General features: G+C 53.2%; 1 protein-coding gene across 4 annotated transcripts in view; it reads left to right on the top strand.

Annotated features, from left to right (window-relative positions):
* Positions 1 to 13,502, top strand: part of TBCD (tubulin folding cofactor D) — a 161,194-nt gene that overhangs the window by 31,474 nt on the left and 116,218 nt on the right. For all 4 annotated transcript variants that reach the window (XR_009254831.1, XM_058703380.1, XM_058703379.1 and 1 more), the window contains 4 exons: positions 5,861 to 5,997; positions 7,049 to 7,109; positions 7,997 to 8,071; positions 12,825 to 12,919. Coding sequence is in view for 3 of the 4 variants with exons in the window: in XM_058703380.1 (XP_058559363.1) it covers positions 5,861 to 5,997; positions 7,049 to 7,109; positions 7,997 to 8,071; positions 12,825 to 12,919 (368 nt within the window). In the remaining variant the exon portion in view is untranslated. The remainder of the gene's footprint in view (positions 1 to 5,860; positions 5,998 to 7,048; positions 7,110 to 7,996; positions 8,072 to 12,824; positions 12,920 to 13,502) is intronic.

Genomic DNA, 13,502 nt, shown 5'->3' with positions numbered 1-13,502 from the left:
TTTTCTTTTTTTCTGTCCCTACATCTCGTGGTTAGAATAACTGAAGGTGGAGTGGTGACAAGAAAAGTTTGCTGCTGCATTTCATGTGACGTTCAGGTGCAAGATGACTACCGGTTTGGGCTCACTGTCGGGAAAGCTCCAGTAATGATAAGACTGAACACAAGGTTCTTTCACAGAGAGCAGGCTCTCTCTCAGGGCCGGTTCAGAAAACCACACTGCCTCTGCCTGCGGGTGGGAACTTCACAGTCTGAGGTGGCCTGCTTCAGTGGACAGATGGCTTGTGACAGTGGCTCCCGTGGAAGGAGGCCCTTCTGTGTTCCCCATACTGTGTGCTTCACGGTCTTCAGTTCCCTTGTTTTGTTTTGTTTCGTTTTGTTTTTGAGTAACAAGAAGCAAGTTTTCTCTTTGTTCATTTTTTGCATTTGAAGTATTGGTCAGTGACCTCCTTGCCTGAGGCTCGGCTGCAGGCCTCCACCACCATGCAGCTGCAGCCCGCTGCATCCGGGCCGTCCCCACTGTCGGGTTTGCAGAGGCCAACCCCTTCCCCTTGTCTCTGGTCGTCAGCCCTGATTAGGTTGACTGGGTGTTCCGCACACAGAGCTCCCACCAACTCCACGTTCCCAGGCTCTCATGGCTGATGCAGGCATGCAAAGGTGTGTGGCTCAGGGTGGGCGGCTTCATGAGTCCACCTGTTGGGCCCGTCACGCAGCCTCCTGGGAGGCTGGCAGCAGTGCCTTCCTTGGCCGGGGTGGTGGGGGACAGGTGGAGTGGGGTCTCCAGTGCACGTGAGCCTCTGTGCGACTCCACGGTGGCTGGAGAGAGCTAACAGTGTTCAGTTTATTTCAAGTATTGATATGACTGGTTTGGGAAGAATTGCTTGGCAAGGTTCAGCTCAGCCTTTGTCTCAGATTACAGTAAATTCCAGAGAACTGTGGTATGTCTTAGTGATGTTTTACTGAAATTAACTTTTGGGTCATAGAGCTTGTTCTGTGAGAAGTTGTTTGTGAGTCTAAATTTTGGTGGTTAGTTTCTAAAACTGTAGAGAAAACATTCAGTAATACGTTAGGGTTTTCCAGGGAGACAGAACCAACAGGGTGAGAGGGTATGTGTGTGCATACACATAGACTTGTAAAGAATGGGCTCATGTGATTGTGGAGGCTGAAGTCCCAAGATCTGTAGGGTGAGTCAGAAAGCTGGAGGCCCAGGAGAGCTGATGGCATTTGAGTCTAAAGACAGGAAGAATTCCTTTTGACTAAGGGGAGGGTCGGCCTCTTTGCTCTGTTCGGGTCTTCAACTGTTTTGGTGAGGCCCACCCACACCGGGGAGGGCAGTCTGTTTTATTCAGTTTACTAGTTTAAATGTGAACTCTCATCCAGACACACTGTCACAGGCATACACAGAATAATGGTTGACCGAGTAGCTGGGAACTCTGTATCCCACTTGAGTTGACACATAAAATTGACCATCACAGGTATGACAAATTTATTGATTTATTTTTTAAGAGAGACAAAGAGGGAGTGCAAGTGGGAGAGGAGCAGAGAGAAAGGGAAACCCAGAATCCACAGCAGGCTCTGTCCTGACAGCACAGAGCCTAATGTGGGGCTTGAATTCACTAACCATGAGATCATGACCTGAGCTGAAGCCTGCACCTAGCCGACTGACCCACCCAGGTGCCCCTTATTTATTTATTTCTGAAAACAAATTTTTTATTTATTTTTATTTTTTATTTTATTTATTAAAAAAATTTTTTTTTTAACTTTTATTTATTTTTGAGACAGAGACAGAGCATGAATGGGGGAAGGTCAGAGAGCGAGGGAGACACAGAATCTGAAACAGGCTCCAGGCTCTGAGTGGTCAGCACAGAACCTGACGTGGGGCTCGAACTCACGGGCTGTGAGATCATGACCTGAGCCAAAGTCGGACGCCCAAAGACTGAGCCACCCAGGTGCACCAAAACAAATTTTTTAAATGTTTATTTATTTTTGAGAGAGAGAGAGAAAGAGACAGAGCATGAGCAGGGGAGGGGCAGAGAGAGAGGGAGACACAGAATCCGAAGCAGGTTCCGGGCTCCGAGCTGTCAGCACAGAGCCCGACGCGGGGCTCGAACTCATGAGCCGTGAGATCATGACCCGAGCCGAAGTCAGATGCTCAATTGACTGAGCCACCCAGTCACCCCTGTACTTTTTTTTTTTTTTTTTTTTTTTTTTAATCTTCAGTACACTTCTGCTGTTGGCTGTCTTCCCTTGATGAGGAGCAAGCCTGTTGGCAGGCTGGTAACTCACTGGTCCTGCACCCTCCTCCTGAGTCCTTGTTAGGTTGGACTTCTTTCCGTTCCTTCTCCCTGGAGCATAGCTCTTGCTCCTACAGTGTGCTCCTCACTTCCAGTGCACGGCTGTTTGGTCCCCCTCGCTGGGCCCACATCTCAGTGACTCCCCAGCATTATATGACCTCCGAACTCCGCTCAGCTCTTAGCCTCCCGGCTGTTCTCAGGTGGTGCTTCTGGGTCTTGCCGTGCTCTTGCACATCTTAGAGGTTGTCCAGGGATCCAAGGAGACTTCTGTGCAGAATTGTGGCTTCCTTCTCAGTAGCTACTTTTTCTCCAACATCTGTCCCCAAATACTAGCCATCTCTGTAGTCATGAATATTTTTTATTCAACCCAGCAAAACTGCCGCTCTCTGCTTGGACCCTCCTTTCTTGTGCTGGGGTTTAGAAAGTACCTTTGGGGGTGCCTGGGTGACTCAGTCAGTGAAGCGTCCAACTTCAGCTCAGGTCATGATCTCATGGTTTAGGAATTCGAGCCTCTTGTCAGGCTCTGTGCTGACAGCTCAGAGCCTGGAGCCTGCTTTCAGATTCTGTGTCTCCCTCTCTCTCTCTGCCCCTCCCCCACTCACTCTGTCTCCTTCTCTTAAAAATAAAGAAACGTTGGAAAAAAAAAAAGTACTTTTGGGATGGGGGCATCTGGATGGCTCAGTCTGTTGAGCATTATTTGACTTTTGATTTTGGTTCAGGTCATGAAACCAGGGTCAAGGGGTTGAGCCCCATGATGGGCTCTGAACTGAGTGTGGAGCCCACTTAGATCCTCTGTCTCTTCCTCTGTCCCTCTCCCCTGCTTGTGCATGTGTGTGCTTGCTCTCTCTCTCTCTCTCTCTCTCTCTCTCTCTCTCTCTCAGAAAACAAAGAAGTACTGCTGGGGACGAAGCAGGGGTGTGAAGTTGGGGTGCACCTGGGCACCTGCTTGCTGTGCACAATTGTAGCCTGTACTTGGTTGACTTCTCGTGGGTGCCAGTGGCTGACTTTTGTCCAGGTTTTGTAGTTGTTTGTGGCGGAAGGGTAGGTCCGATTGGCACCTGACGGGTCTGTCATCTTTAGAGTTTCTGGTTACTGAGGGTTAAGGTGAGTACTTTTCCTACCGAGTAATCGGCATGTGTACTCATTTGAGGAGAACAGGGACAAGGACAGCAGCCACTGTGTGTGATCTGTCACCGTGAGCGTGTTCTGTGGTGGCTGCTGGCTACTCTCTCTGGATTAGCTACCTGCCGCTCCTCTGGTTCTGACCCCCAACTCTGAGGTGTTTTTTTTCCCCCACACTAGTCTGTTCTTGGACTCCAGCTGGGTGTCCCGCAGTTAAACTCCATTCTGACCCTGTCCACCTGGAAATCTTGTCTGATCCCTCAGGTTAAGAGGTCAGTCCTACAAAGACTGCCCCCCTCCCCACTTCCTTCATTACTTCAGATGCCAGTAGTGGGTCCAGGTTGTCACCTGTGACTCAACTGACCCACATCTCCCTTCTCAGGCTTGATTAATGTGCCAGAGCAGCTCACAGAGCTCAGAGAAACGTTTTGTTTACCGCTCACCAGTTTATTATAAAAGGATATAACTCAGGAACAGCCAGATGGAAGAGGTGCAGAGGGTGAGGTGTTGGGGCACAGCCACCCTCCCTGGGTCTCCATGTGCTCACCAATCCAGAAGCTCTCCAAACCCCATCCTTTTGGGTTTTTATGGAGCCTTTGTCACAGAGGCACAATTGATTAAATCATTGGCCATGGGTGATTGACTCAGCCTTTGGCTCCCCTCCTTCCTTGTGGTGGTGGGACTGAGAGTTCCAACCCTCCAGTCGCGTGGTTGGTTCCCTCAGTTAGCAGTCCCCATCCTTAGGTGACCTAGGGGCTTTCTAGAAGTCACTTCATTGACATAATGGAAGACACCTTCATCCAAAAATGGTCAAAGATCAAATATATGTCTCTTATTATAAATGACAACATCACAGTTATGTGAAAGAATACTCCAAAGTTTAGTAGCTTAAAATGTATTTTTTAAAAAAAAACTTATTTGAGAGAGAGAGCAAGTGAGTAGATGAGGGGCAGAGAGAAGGAGAGAGAGAGAATCTTAAGCAGGCTCCACGCCAAGCACAGAGTCCAGTGCGGGGCTGGATCCCATGACCCTGTGTTCATGACCTGAGCCGAAATCAAGAGTTGGATGCTCAACCAACTGAGCCCTCCAGTCGCCCTGCGATGATGCATCTTTATCGTCACCATTTCTGTGGATTGGGAATCCGGGTGTAACTTAGCAGGGTCCTGTGGTCAGAGTCTGTCTGAGGCTTCACGAAGGTGTTGGCCAGGCCCGTTGCCATCTCCAGGCTTGACTTGGCGGGGGCCCTGCAGCCAGGCAGGCTCCTAGCGTTGCCGGTGAGACTCTGTTCCTCGTGGGCTATCTGCTGGCGACCTTCCAGAGCTCTTGGCGCCAGGCAGTGCACAGTGCAGTGGCCAGCTTCTGTCAGCAAGAGGGGGGCGGCAAGACGGAAGCCACAGTCTCCCTGAGCCGCCTTGGGAAGGACGTCTCCTCACCGCTGCGCTCTCCCAGCAGGAGTCACTGGGTCTGGGCTGTACCCAGAGGAGAGGATTGCATGAACGTCAGAAGGTGGGCCGCCTGCCACTGTCCTCGTTCTCGGTTGGAAACCGGTCCAGAGGGTTAACCAGCTGCTCAGGGCCACAGTTATCAGTGCTCGAGCTGGTGTTCAGGTTTCGGGCTCTGCCTGTGAAGCTCTAGCTGTCTGTGCTCAGGAGTCCGCCTCAGGCTGCCGCCCCCAGATGCAGTCTGTGCCTTGACTCAGGCACCTTTTGTGCACCAGGCTGTGTGCCGATCCAGGGCCACCCGCCAGGCTGGCCGTGTGTACTTACCTCAGCACCACGCACTGGTGCCCGCCTTCCAGGAGGAAGGGCAGCAGTGATGGCCTTTCGTGCACATCCTTGCATCTGACTTGTCACAGGCCTCTAGATAAGGGCCTCCTCTGACAGATGGGGACACCGTGGCAGCCGGACGCTCAGGAGCTGTGCAGAGTCGGACGGTGGATCTGGCCTGTGCTGATGCCCTCGCAGCACACGGATGATGCCGGTGGCCTCGGCTGGGGGGAGGAGGGCTGTGGCTGGTGGGGCCTGAGAGGGAGGCTCCAGAGACAGCATCCACAGGGGCTGGCCGTGTGAGCTGCAAGGTCTGGGGTGGCTGGGGGCCTGAGGGGCAGTAGGGGTAAGAGGCAGAGTGCCTTGTGAGGAAGGCCAACGCCCACAGGCTGGTGAGTGCCCTGGCGCCCTCCTGCAGTCCTGCTCTGTCCCCTGCCTTTCTGCCTGGACACCAGTACTCGGGGGCTTCTGAGTAGTGCAGGATCCTGTGGCTGACCTTGCGGATGCCAGCCGCTAGCCGCTCCATTTGTTTTCTGTCCTGTCTCTGAAAAACACATGGAATTGTCACAGACATCCTTTAAGATTCTAAGGGACACCAGATTATTGATTTCTGTCGAGATAATTTGTCCTCGAGGCTCCAGCAGGCATGGCCGCTGGTCTGAGGTCACGTGTGTTTGTGCAGGTACCAGCGCGGCTGCCGCTCGCTGGCCGCTAACCTGCAGCTCTGCACCCAGAGTCCGCGGGAGCCGACAGTGCATGCCGAGACTCCCGCTGGTGACGGAGACTGTGATGTCCCCGAGGAGGTGGAGAGCGTGATAGGTGGGTGCAGTCCCTGTGGGCTCTGGTCTCTGGGTGGCGGCGAGGCTCCTCCCAGGTACATTTATTGGCCGCGTACCTTTGCCACCTCTGTGCTGGCAGCACGTGGCCTTCCGTGACCTTCCCCACCCTCACCTTTCATGGAGTTCGTGGCTGCTGGTCTGTAGTCTGGGGGCCCATGACCCTTTGGTTCCTGGACCCTGTCTTTCTGTTCGCTGTTTGCTCCCCTGTGTGAGCCCTCCTATTTCCACCTCACTCCCTAGGCACCTCAGGACAGCTCCATGCCTTCAGCCTTCCCCCAAGCCTGGCCTGGGTGTATTGCACTGGTGGCCTCAGGCCTTCTCCTGAGGGGATGGAGGGGTGGCTGTCTTGGGCCCTGCCCCGCTCTCACTCTGTGACAGCTCCTGGCCCCGCACACCCTGCCTGCTCCCCGACTCCCGCCAGGTGTACCCGGCAGGGCCAGCCTCCCTGTCCATGAAGGACAGCCCTGTGCCTCCCCTGTTTTCCTCCCCTTCCCAGAGCTGTCTGCCCCCACGCCCTCAGGGGCCCTATACTGCCCTGGTCACAGTGGACTCGACCCATTCACAGGCTTCCATCCTTCCTCTGTGTCAGCCTTTCCCAGGCTGCCTGGTGCCCTTGGTCAAGGTTTCTGGTGACTGAGGATTGCCAGGCTCTTTTCTGAGCAGCCTCTGGGCTCTCCCGACTTCCTTCAGGCCCCTGTGTGGCTGTTCTGGAATTTGGCCTGTGCCCGAGACCCCAGCAGAGCCCCTTTTCTGCACCGTCTTGCAGAACTGGCCTCTGGGAAGTCTTCCTCACTTGGTGCTTTCTGCCCAGTGACGGCTCTGGTGGGCGGATCTACTTTGTAGCAACGATGGCAGGAGTAGGTTTTTAAAAATGAAGAATTAGAATAATTAGAATTAACATTCTTGATGTGACTCCCTTCACGGTGCTCGAGTGCTCTGCAGGGTGGGTTATGTTCAGGCTCGGAAATGAACTTCCCCAGCACTCGGGTGAGCGCGTAGAGCTCAGACCTGGCTTTCCCGTGTTCTTGCAGAGCAGCTGCTGATCGGGCTGAAGGACCAGGACACGATTGTGCGGTGGTCTGCGGCCAAAGGGTAGGTGCCTGCTGTCCCTCCGCAGGGGGGACATCCTGTCATTCAGCGCATCTTGTGCAGTTGAAAGCTGGGAACAGCTTCGAGATTTTTATAAGGTGGAACAGTTTTTCTCATTTACATTTATTGTTTTATGTTCTCATTTTAAAGGTAATTACTGGGGAATGAGGGGGCTTCATTTCCTTGCCTGTCTGGCTAGAGTGGGCGGAGTTATGAGCATATCCACTCTTGCCTTTCTTGCCTTTCAGAGGTTCCTTTTCTTTCAGTTCTGTGTCCTCAGCAGCACAGTACCTGTCCCTTTCACAGGCAGGCGCGGTCACTGTATAGCGAGCGGAGGCCGGCATGGCCTTATCTAATCCCAGAGCCTCTGAGAGGGAGACTGGTGTTGGTCCTCTGTTTGCCTGAGGAACGGCGTACAGAGAGGTGCCCTCATGGGGGAGGTGTTCGCTTCAGCAGCAGGCAGCCTCTGAGCCCCAAGTCATGTGTGGGTGGGGTGGGGTGGGCTGGGCCCGGAGGGATGCTGATCCATGTCAGGGGGTGTCTGGTGTGGATGTGCGGAAGCCTGCCATGTGGGGAGGTGGCCTGGAGGGGTCAGGCCGACAGGGGTGCCATTGACCATTGGTAGCATGGGGCTGTCCCGTGGGCACTCCCACCCCTTTGTCTCCCTCCCTCAGGAGATGCCTGTGTCTGTCTGTTTATGTCACTAGGATGGGGCTCCCTACCAGGCAGGTGGCCTTGTGTAGAGCAGAGTGTGTGTGAGGCTTGCCCTGGGTCTACCTGTCTTTCCTGCTCTCTGGGGGGAGGGAAAATTGCTGGGGACAGGTCCTGGTGGCTCGGGCCCCCTCACGACGGGCCCGTGATGCTGACAGAGTGCTGCTTCTCTCTTTCAGAATTGGTAGGATGGCTGCGAGGCTCCCCAAAGAGCTGGCGGATGATGTGGTTGGGTCCGTGTTGGATTGTTTCAGGTATGTGAGAAGATCAAAGGGAGACGTGTTTCTGGTTGAAAGCAGTGGCTTTTCTTCTATCCTTTTACATTTTCTTTCAATTGAGCTGTTTGTCAGAGCCTCTGCAGCCTTTTTTTCTTTTTTTTGAAGTTAAATTCGAGAACTCTAGTTATTTCTGTTATCTTTCTTTTTAGAACAAAATTTTTTTTAACGTTTATTTATTTTTGAGAGAGAGAGAGTGTGAGCAGGGGGAGGGGCAGAGAGAGAGGGAGACACAGAATCTGAAGCAGGCCCCAGACTCTGAGCTGTCAGCACAGAGCCCGAAATGGGGCTCGAACCCACGAACTGTGAGATCATGACCTGAGCCGACATTGGACACCCAACCGACTGAGGCACCCAGACACCCCTAATTTTACTGGATTTGAATTTAAATAGCCACATGTGGTAATGGTCATGTTGTGTCTAGGTAGCCCGTGGTGCAGGTGTGGGCTGGGATGCACAAATGGCAGGTCCTTGGGGTCTGGGCCTGGGGCCTGCAGGCCAGGGGGCAGAGCAGAGACTCTGGCACCAAGGGTGCACTGTTAGGTGCACAGTCCCAGAGGACTGTTAACTTTGCTCGTGGAAACCTCTCTGGGGGTTTCAGAAGCAGGTGCTTCTACGAAGGGTGTTGGTTGGGCCCAGCCTCACTCCTGCCCTCGTTAGCCGGCTGCTGATCTTCTGGGGCTGTTGCTGTGGGTGTAGGAGAGGGTCTGTCTACCCTCCTGGGCTCAGCTATGCACACTAACTGCCGAGGGTGCTCTGTGAGCACCTGCAGGACGTGCCCTCCCCCCGGAGCAGCCTTCTTCTGGAGCTTGTCTCGAGCCTGCTCAGCCACAATTGGAGGAGTGCAGGGGAACAAGATGTCACATGTGGGTCACCTTTTGCAGAACAATGCTGTGTGTCTGGCCAGTGTGTCTTCCAGTGGAAACATTTCACCGTTGTCTGCCTAGCGGAAAACGTGCACTCCTTACTGTCACTCTGAAACGCCCGAGTTAGGGAAAAGAAAGTGCTCCCTGTCCATGTGATGATTCTGCTGGTTTGTTTATTTATTTTTATTTACTTTTTATTTATTAAAAAAAAATTTAATGTTTATTCTTGAGAGACAGCGCACACGCTCATGAGCAGGGGAGGGTCAGAGAGAGAGGGAGACAGAGTCTGAAGCAGGCTTCAGGTTCCGAGCTGTCAGCACAGGGCCCGACGCGGGGCTCAAACTCACCAACTGTGAGATCGTGACCTGAGCTGAAGTCGGCCGCTTAACCGACTGATCCACCCAGGTACCCTTCTGCTGGCTTGTTTTAGGGTGTCCTCTTGGGTTTCTTTTCTGGGGGTGTGGTGCTGGGTATGCTGATGATGCTGGATGTCGCTGGTCCAGGGCGGCTCTGAGAGGTGGCTCTTGTGTGACCACGGGGGAGCCTCCTGCTCTCCGGAGAGGGCAGCACTTTGAGCCAGAGCTCTGGAGCCTTTCCTCCCTGGCCCCTTTGCCCAGGGCACAGCAGGTCTATCTCAAGTCTTTTTCTCTATTTCCTTCTTAGCGCATTTCTGCACCTGCCCTCTGGGGGTAATGCCGTCTCTTTACCCAGCCCTCCCTCGGGCTCTTCCTTGCCCAGCCTCCTTCCTTCCCTTTGCACCAGTCCCCTCCTGCCCCTGCCGGTGGCATCCCTGGTGCTGGCTTTTCCTGGCGGTGGCTGCTCCAGTGTTCCTGAGCCTCCCTCACTTCTCCGGCCACTGTGTCTCTGCCTGGAAGCCTGGGGCCCTTCACCCTAGTGCATCTTGACCACACTCCTGGCATACATTTCCTCTTGGCCAGACATCTGGCCTTCTGGCCTGGACCCGTGGTCTCCTTTAGTCATCTTCATTGGTTTAATCCCCAGACACTTCTTTGCCGTTGTCTTGTCATTGCAGTAAGCTCCTCTGAGTTCTGTAGTGAGGTCGTGCAGGGTGGAAACTGTCTCACTGCTCTTGATTCCCAGAGCTGGCAGCCTGGAGCCGCAAGTAAGCCGTTGAGGGAAAGGGCCTGTGTGCAGAGGCATGAAATTACCTGACTGCAGAGCCTGGCTCACAGAGGGGTCCCCCCCAGCCCAGAATGCTTGAAGACCCTGAGAGGCAGGAGCTTGTTGGGTGGAAGATGTGTGTGGGGTGGGGGCCACAGGACTGGCTGGTCACCTGGCATAGCTGGGATCTTGTCCCTTGTTTTGTGGGACATATAGTGACATACGGTGAGCTGCCAGCTTTTTCTGAAAGGGTCAGAACAGGACATTAATGTCATTAACTGTGAGCATACGCCTCTCCTCTCCCTGCTCTGTTTCTAGGCCAGGTTATGTAGCACGAAGCCACACACGTCCCCAGGTGGCTTTACATTGAGCCCCATAGGACCAGTGTGAGCAACATGGCCATCGTCCCCTTCTCCGTGTCTTGTCCCCTGGATGTGCAGGTGTCCTTTGGTACCTGTGCACCTCCCCTCCCTGGCCCTGGCGGCGTTACCTCGGGGCAGGACTCCACAGACAGGCGCCACCCACTGCCCCAAAGCATCTCTTTCTAGTTAAAATTCTGAAGTACACAAAAGTGCCAATATTAAAATTTGAAATGGTCGTAAAATCTTTGGGACAGATATTTAATAAAACATCTGGAACTTGGGGCACCTGGGTGGCTCAGTCGGTTGAGCATCTGACTTCAGCTCAGGTCATGATCTCACAGTTGGTGAGTTCGAGCCCTGCCCTGCGTCAGACTCTGTGATGATAGCTCGGAGCCTGGAGCCTGCTTCAGATTCTGTGTCTCCCTCTCTTTCTGCCCCTCCTCCACTCACGCTCTGTCTCTGTCTCTCTCAAAAATAAAATGAAACATTAAAGAAATTTTTAAAAACATTTGGAACTTAAAAATTTGTAATTGGAATTGTAAGTTGGTGCTGGTTGATGGTGAGGTTCAAGGGGACTTGGTGAGTCTGCCTCCACAGGCCCTGACATGAGGGAGGGACCTGCTGAGTGAATGCATGAGACTCGCTCTCTCCTGTCTGAATGTTCTTGTGCTTGTTGCTTGTGAGGCATGCAATCTAGTTGGTTTTCCTGAACATTCCAACATCAAACTGTTGGGTTTAGGGTAGGAAAGAGCCCTGCAAAGTCTCTTGCTTTTTGGGGAAGCGTATTTCACTGTTTATGTTGGCAGCCAAATGTAGAAGCTCTCAGGACAGCCCTTGTGATTCTAAGAAACCCCTCTCACTGGTCCTAATGTCAGAGGTGTACCTTAAACAAGAGGGCTTCCAGACCACTTCAGGGACAATTTTATTAGATATAAAATTTTACCTGTTGGTTCATTGGCATAATCATGTATTAAAAGCCTGTGTTTCAAATAGTGTGAAACAATTCTCTAGAAGACTTTCCATTCTAACTTTTTAATCTCTACTCTGAGCCAGGAAGGGAGATCTCCCCACCTCTTTCTGTGAACGCCTCAAGTTACCGGGGTTTTGGTGACTTGAACAGGCTGAGTCCTTGGCTGTGTAGTCAGCTGGCACACACGGCCGTGGCAGGAATGGTGTGTAGAGCCTGGGCGTCCTGCTGACGCATATCTGCAGACTGCTTTCTCTGTGGTCCCATGTGGGGCCCTCAGGACCTCTCCTTGTCATCGGGAGATCTGAAGAAAAGTACTGAGCACAGCACTTACCTACCATTAAGTTGCAGGAGTTTCTTTTTTATTTTTTTTTTTTCAAAATTTTTTTTTTCAACATTTATTTATTTTTGGGACAGAGAGAGACAGAGCATGAACGGGGGAGGGGCAGAGAGAGAGGGAGACACAGAATCGGAAACAGGCTCCAGGCTCTGAGCCATCAGCCCAGAGCCTGACGCGGGGCTCGAACTCACGGACTGCGAGATCGTGACCTGGCTGAAGTCGGACGCCCAACCGACTGCGCCACCCAGGCGCCCCTCTTTTTTATTTTTAATGTTTATCTATTTTTGAGGGAGGAAGAGAGATAAAGCACAAATGGGGAAGGGGCAGAGAGAGATGGAGACACAGAACCCAAAGCAGGTTCCAGGTTCTGAGTTAACAGCAGAGACCCTGACGCGGGGCTCAAACTCATGAGCCCTGAAATTGTGACCTGAGCAGAAGTCAGATGCTTAACCAACTGGGCCACCCAGGTGCTTCACAATTTTATTTCTTTAGCCAGCAGATGCTTTAAAAACTCACTAACGGTGTGAGGGGTGGAGGGCGCCTAGTGGCTCAGTCGGTTAAGTGTCTAACTCTTGACTTCGGCTTAGGTCATGATCTCGCGGTTTGTGGGATTAAGCAGCGTGTCGGGCTGTGTGCTGACAGTGTGGAGCCTGCTTGGGGTGTTCTCTCTCTCTCTCTCTCTGTCTCTCTCTCTGTCTCTCCCCCCCTCCCCCTCCCTCCCTCCCTCCCCCTCTCCCCCTCTGTTTCTGCCTTTTACCTGCTTGCATGCACTCTGTTCTCAAAAATAGTAACTGTTAAAAAAATAAAAAGTTACAACTCACTGGTGGGTCTTAGCGAGGCTCCCAGGCACAACTCACTGGTGGGTCTTAGCGAGGCTCCCAGGCACAACTCACTGGTGGGTCTTAGCGAGGCTCCCAGGCACAACTCACTGGTGGGTCTTAGCGAGGCTCCCAGGCACAACTCACTGGTGGGTCTTAGCGAGGCTCCCAGGCACAGCGTGGACACCTGCAGTGTGTGCACGTCGGGGGATGAGCGGACACGGGCAGTCCGGTTTCAGGTCTTGTGTGTGTGTCAGCTTTCAGGAGACGGACGGTGCCTGGCACGGTGGCTGTCTGGCGTTGGCAGAACTGGGCAGAAGAGGCCTGTTGCTCCCTTCACGGCTGGAAGACGGTGAGTTCCGCGCTCGCTTGCTCTGCGCTCTCAGTGCTGCGTGTAGCTCGTCGGGTGCTTCGTGTCACTCCGCGTCTCCGGCTGTGAGCATGAGCGCACCGGGCCTCTGCCCTCGCTGACAACATTGCAGGACAGAGCGGACTAGGCCTGTTTCTCTCAGCCTGCCTTCTTGTATCGACCGTTCTGATTTTCTGACTCCCCTTCTCCCTGCTGCAAAATGTTGGTACCACAGATACACTGTGTGTCTGGATTTGGAGGGCCAGGAACCATTGTGATGTCTGAGATCTTCTTGTCCCTCAGAACTGGTTTTCACCCCTGTGGGGGTGCTGTTCCCTGTTGAGAAGTTGTGTACTGCCTCTGTTTATCACCTGGAGTGCATCATGGTCCCCTAGGAATCAGGCTCACACCAGCAAGGGGTGGGGGTGGAGGGCTGGAGGAAACTTGGCAGTGAGCCTGTGCAGGGGGACAGGGGCACAGTGCAGCAGACGCAGAGAGGACCGCCGAACTCTAAGCGAGTGTGTCCCAGCTGTCGGGTCTGGACGCGTGCAAGTGCGGCCCTGTCTGGTTGGTGGGAATCATCTCT

The sequence above is a fragment of the Neofelis nebulosa genome, chromosome 16, assembly GCF_028018385.1.
Source record: "Neofelis nebulosa isolate mNeoNeb1 chromosome 16, mNeoNeb1.pri, whole genome shotgun sequence".
Taxonomy (NCBI): Eukaryota; Metazoa; Chordata; class Mammalia; order Carnivora; family Felidae; genus Neofelis; species Neofelis nebulosa.
This window is presented reverse-complemented; position numbering and strand designations above follow the sequence as displayed.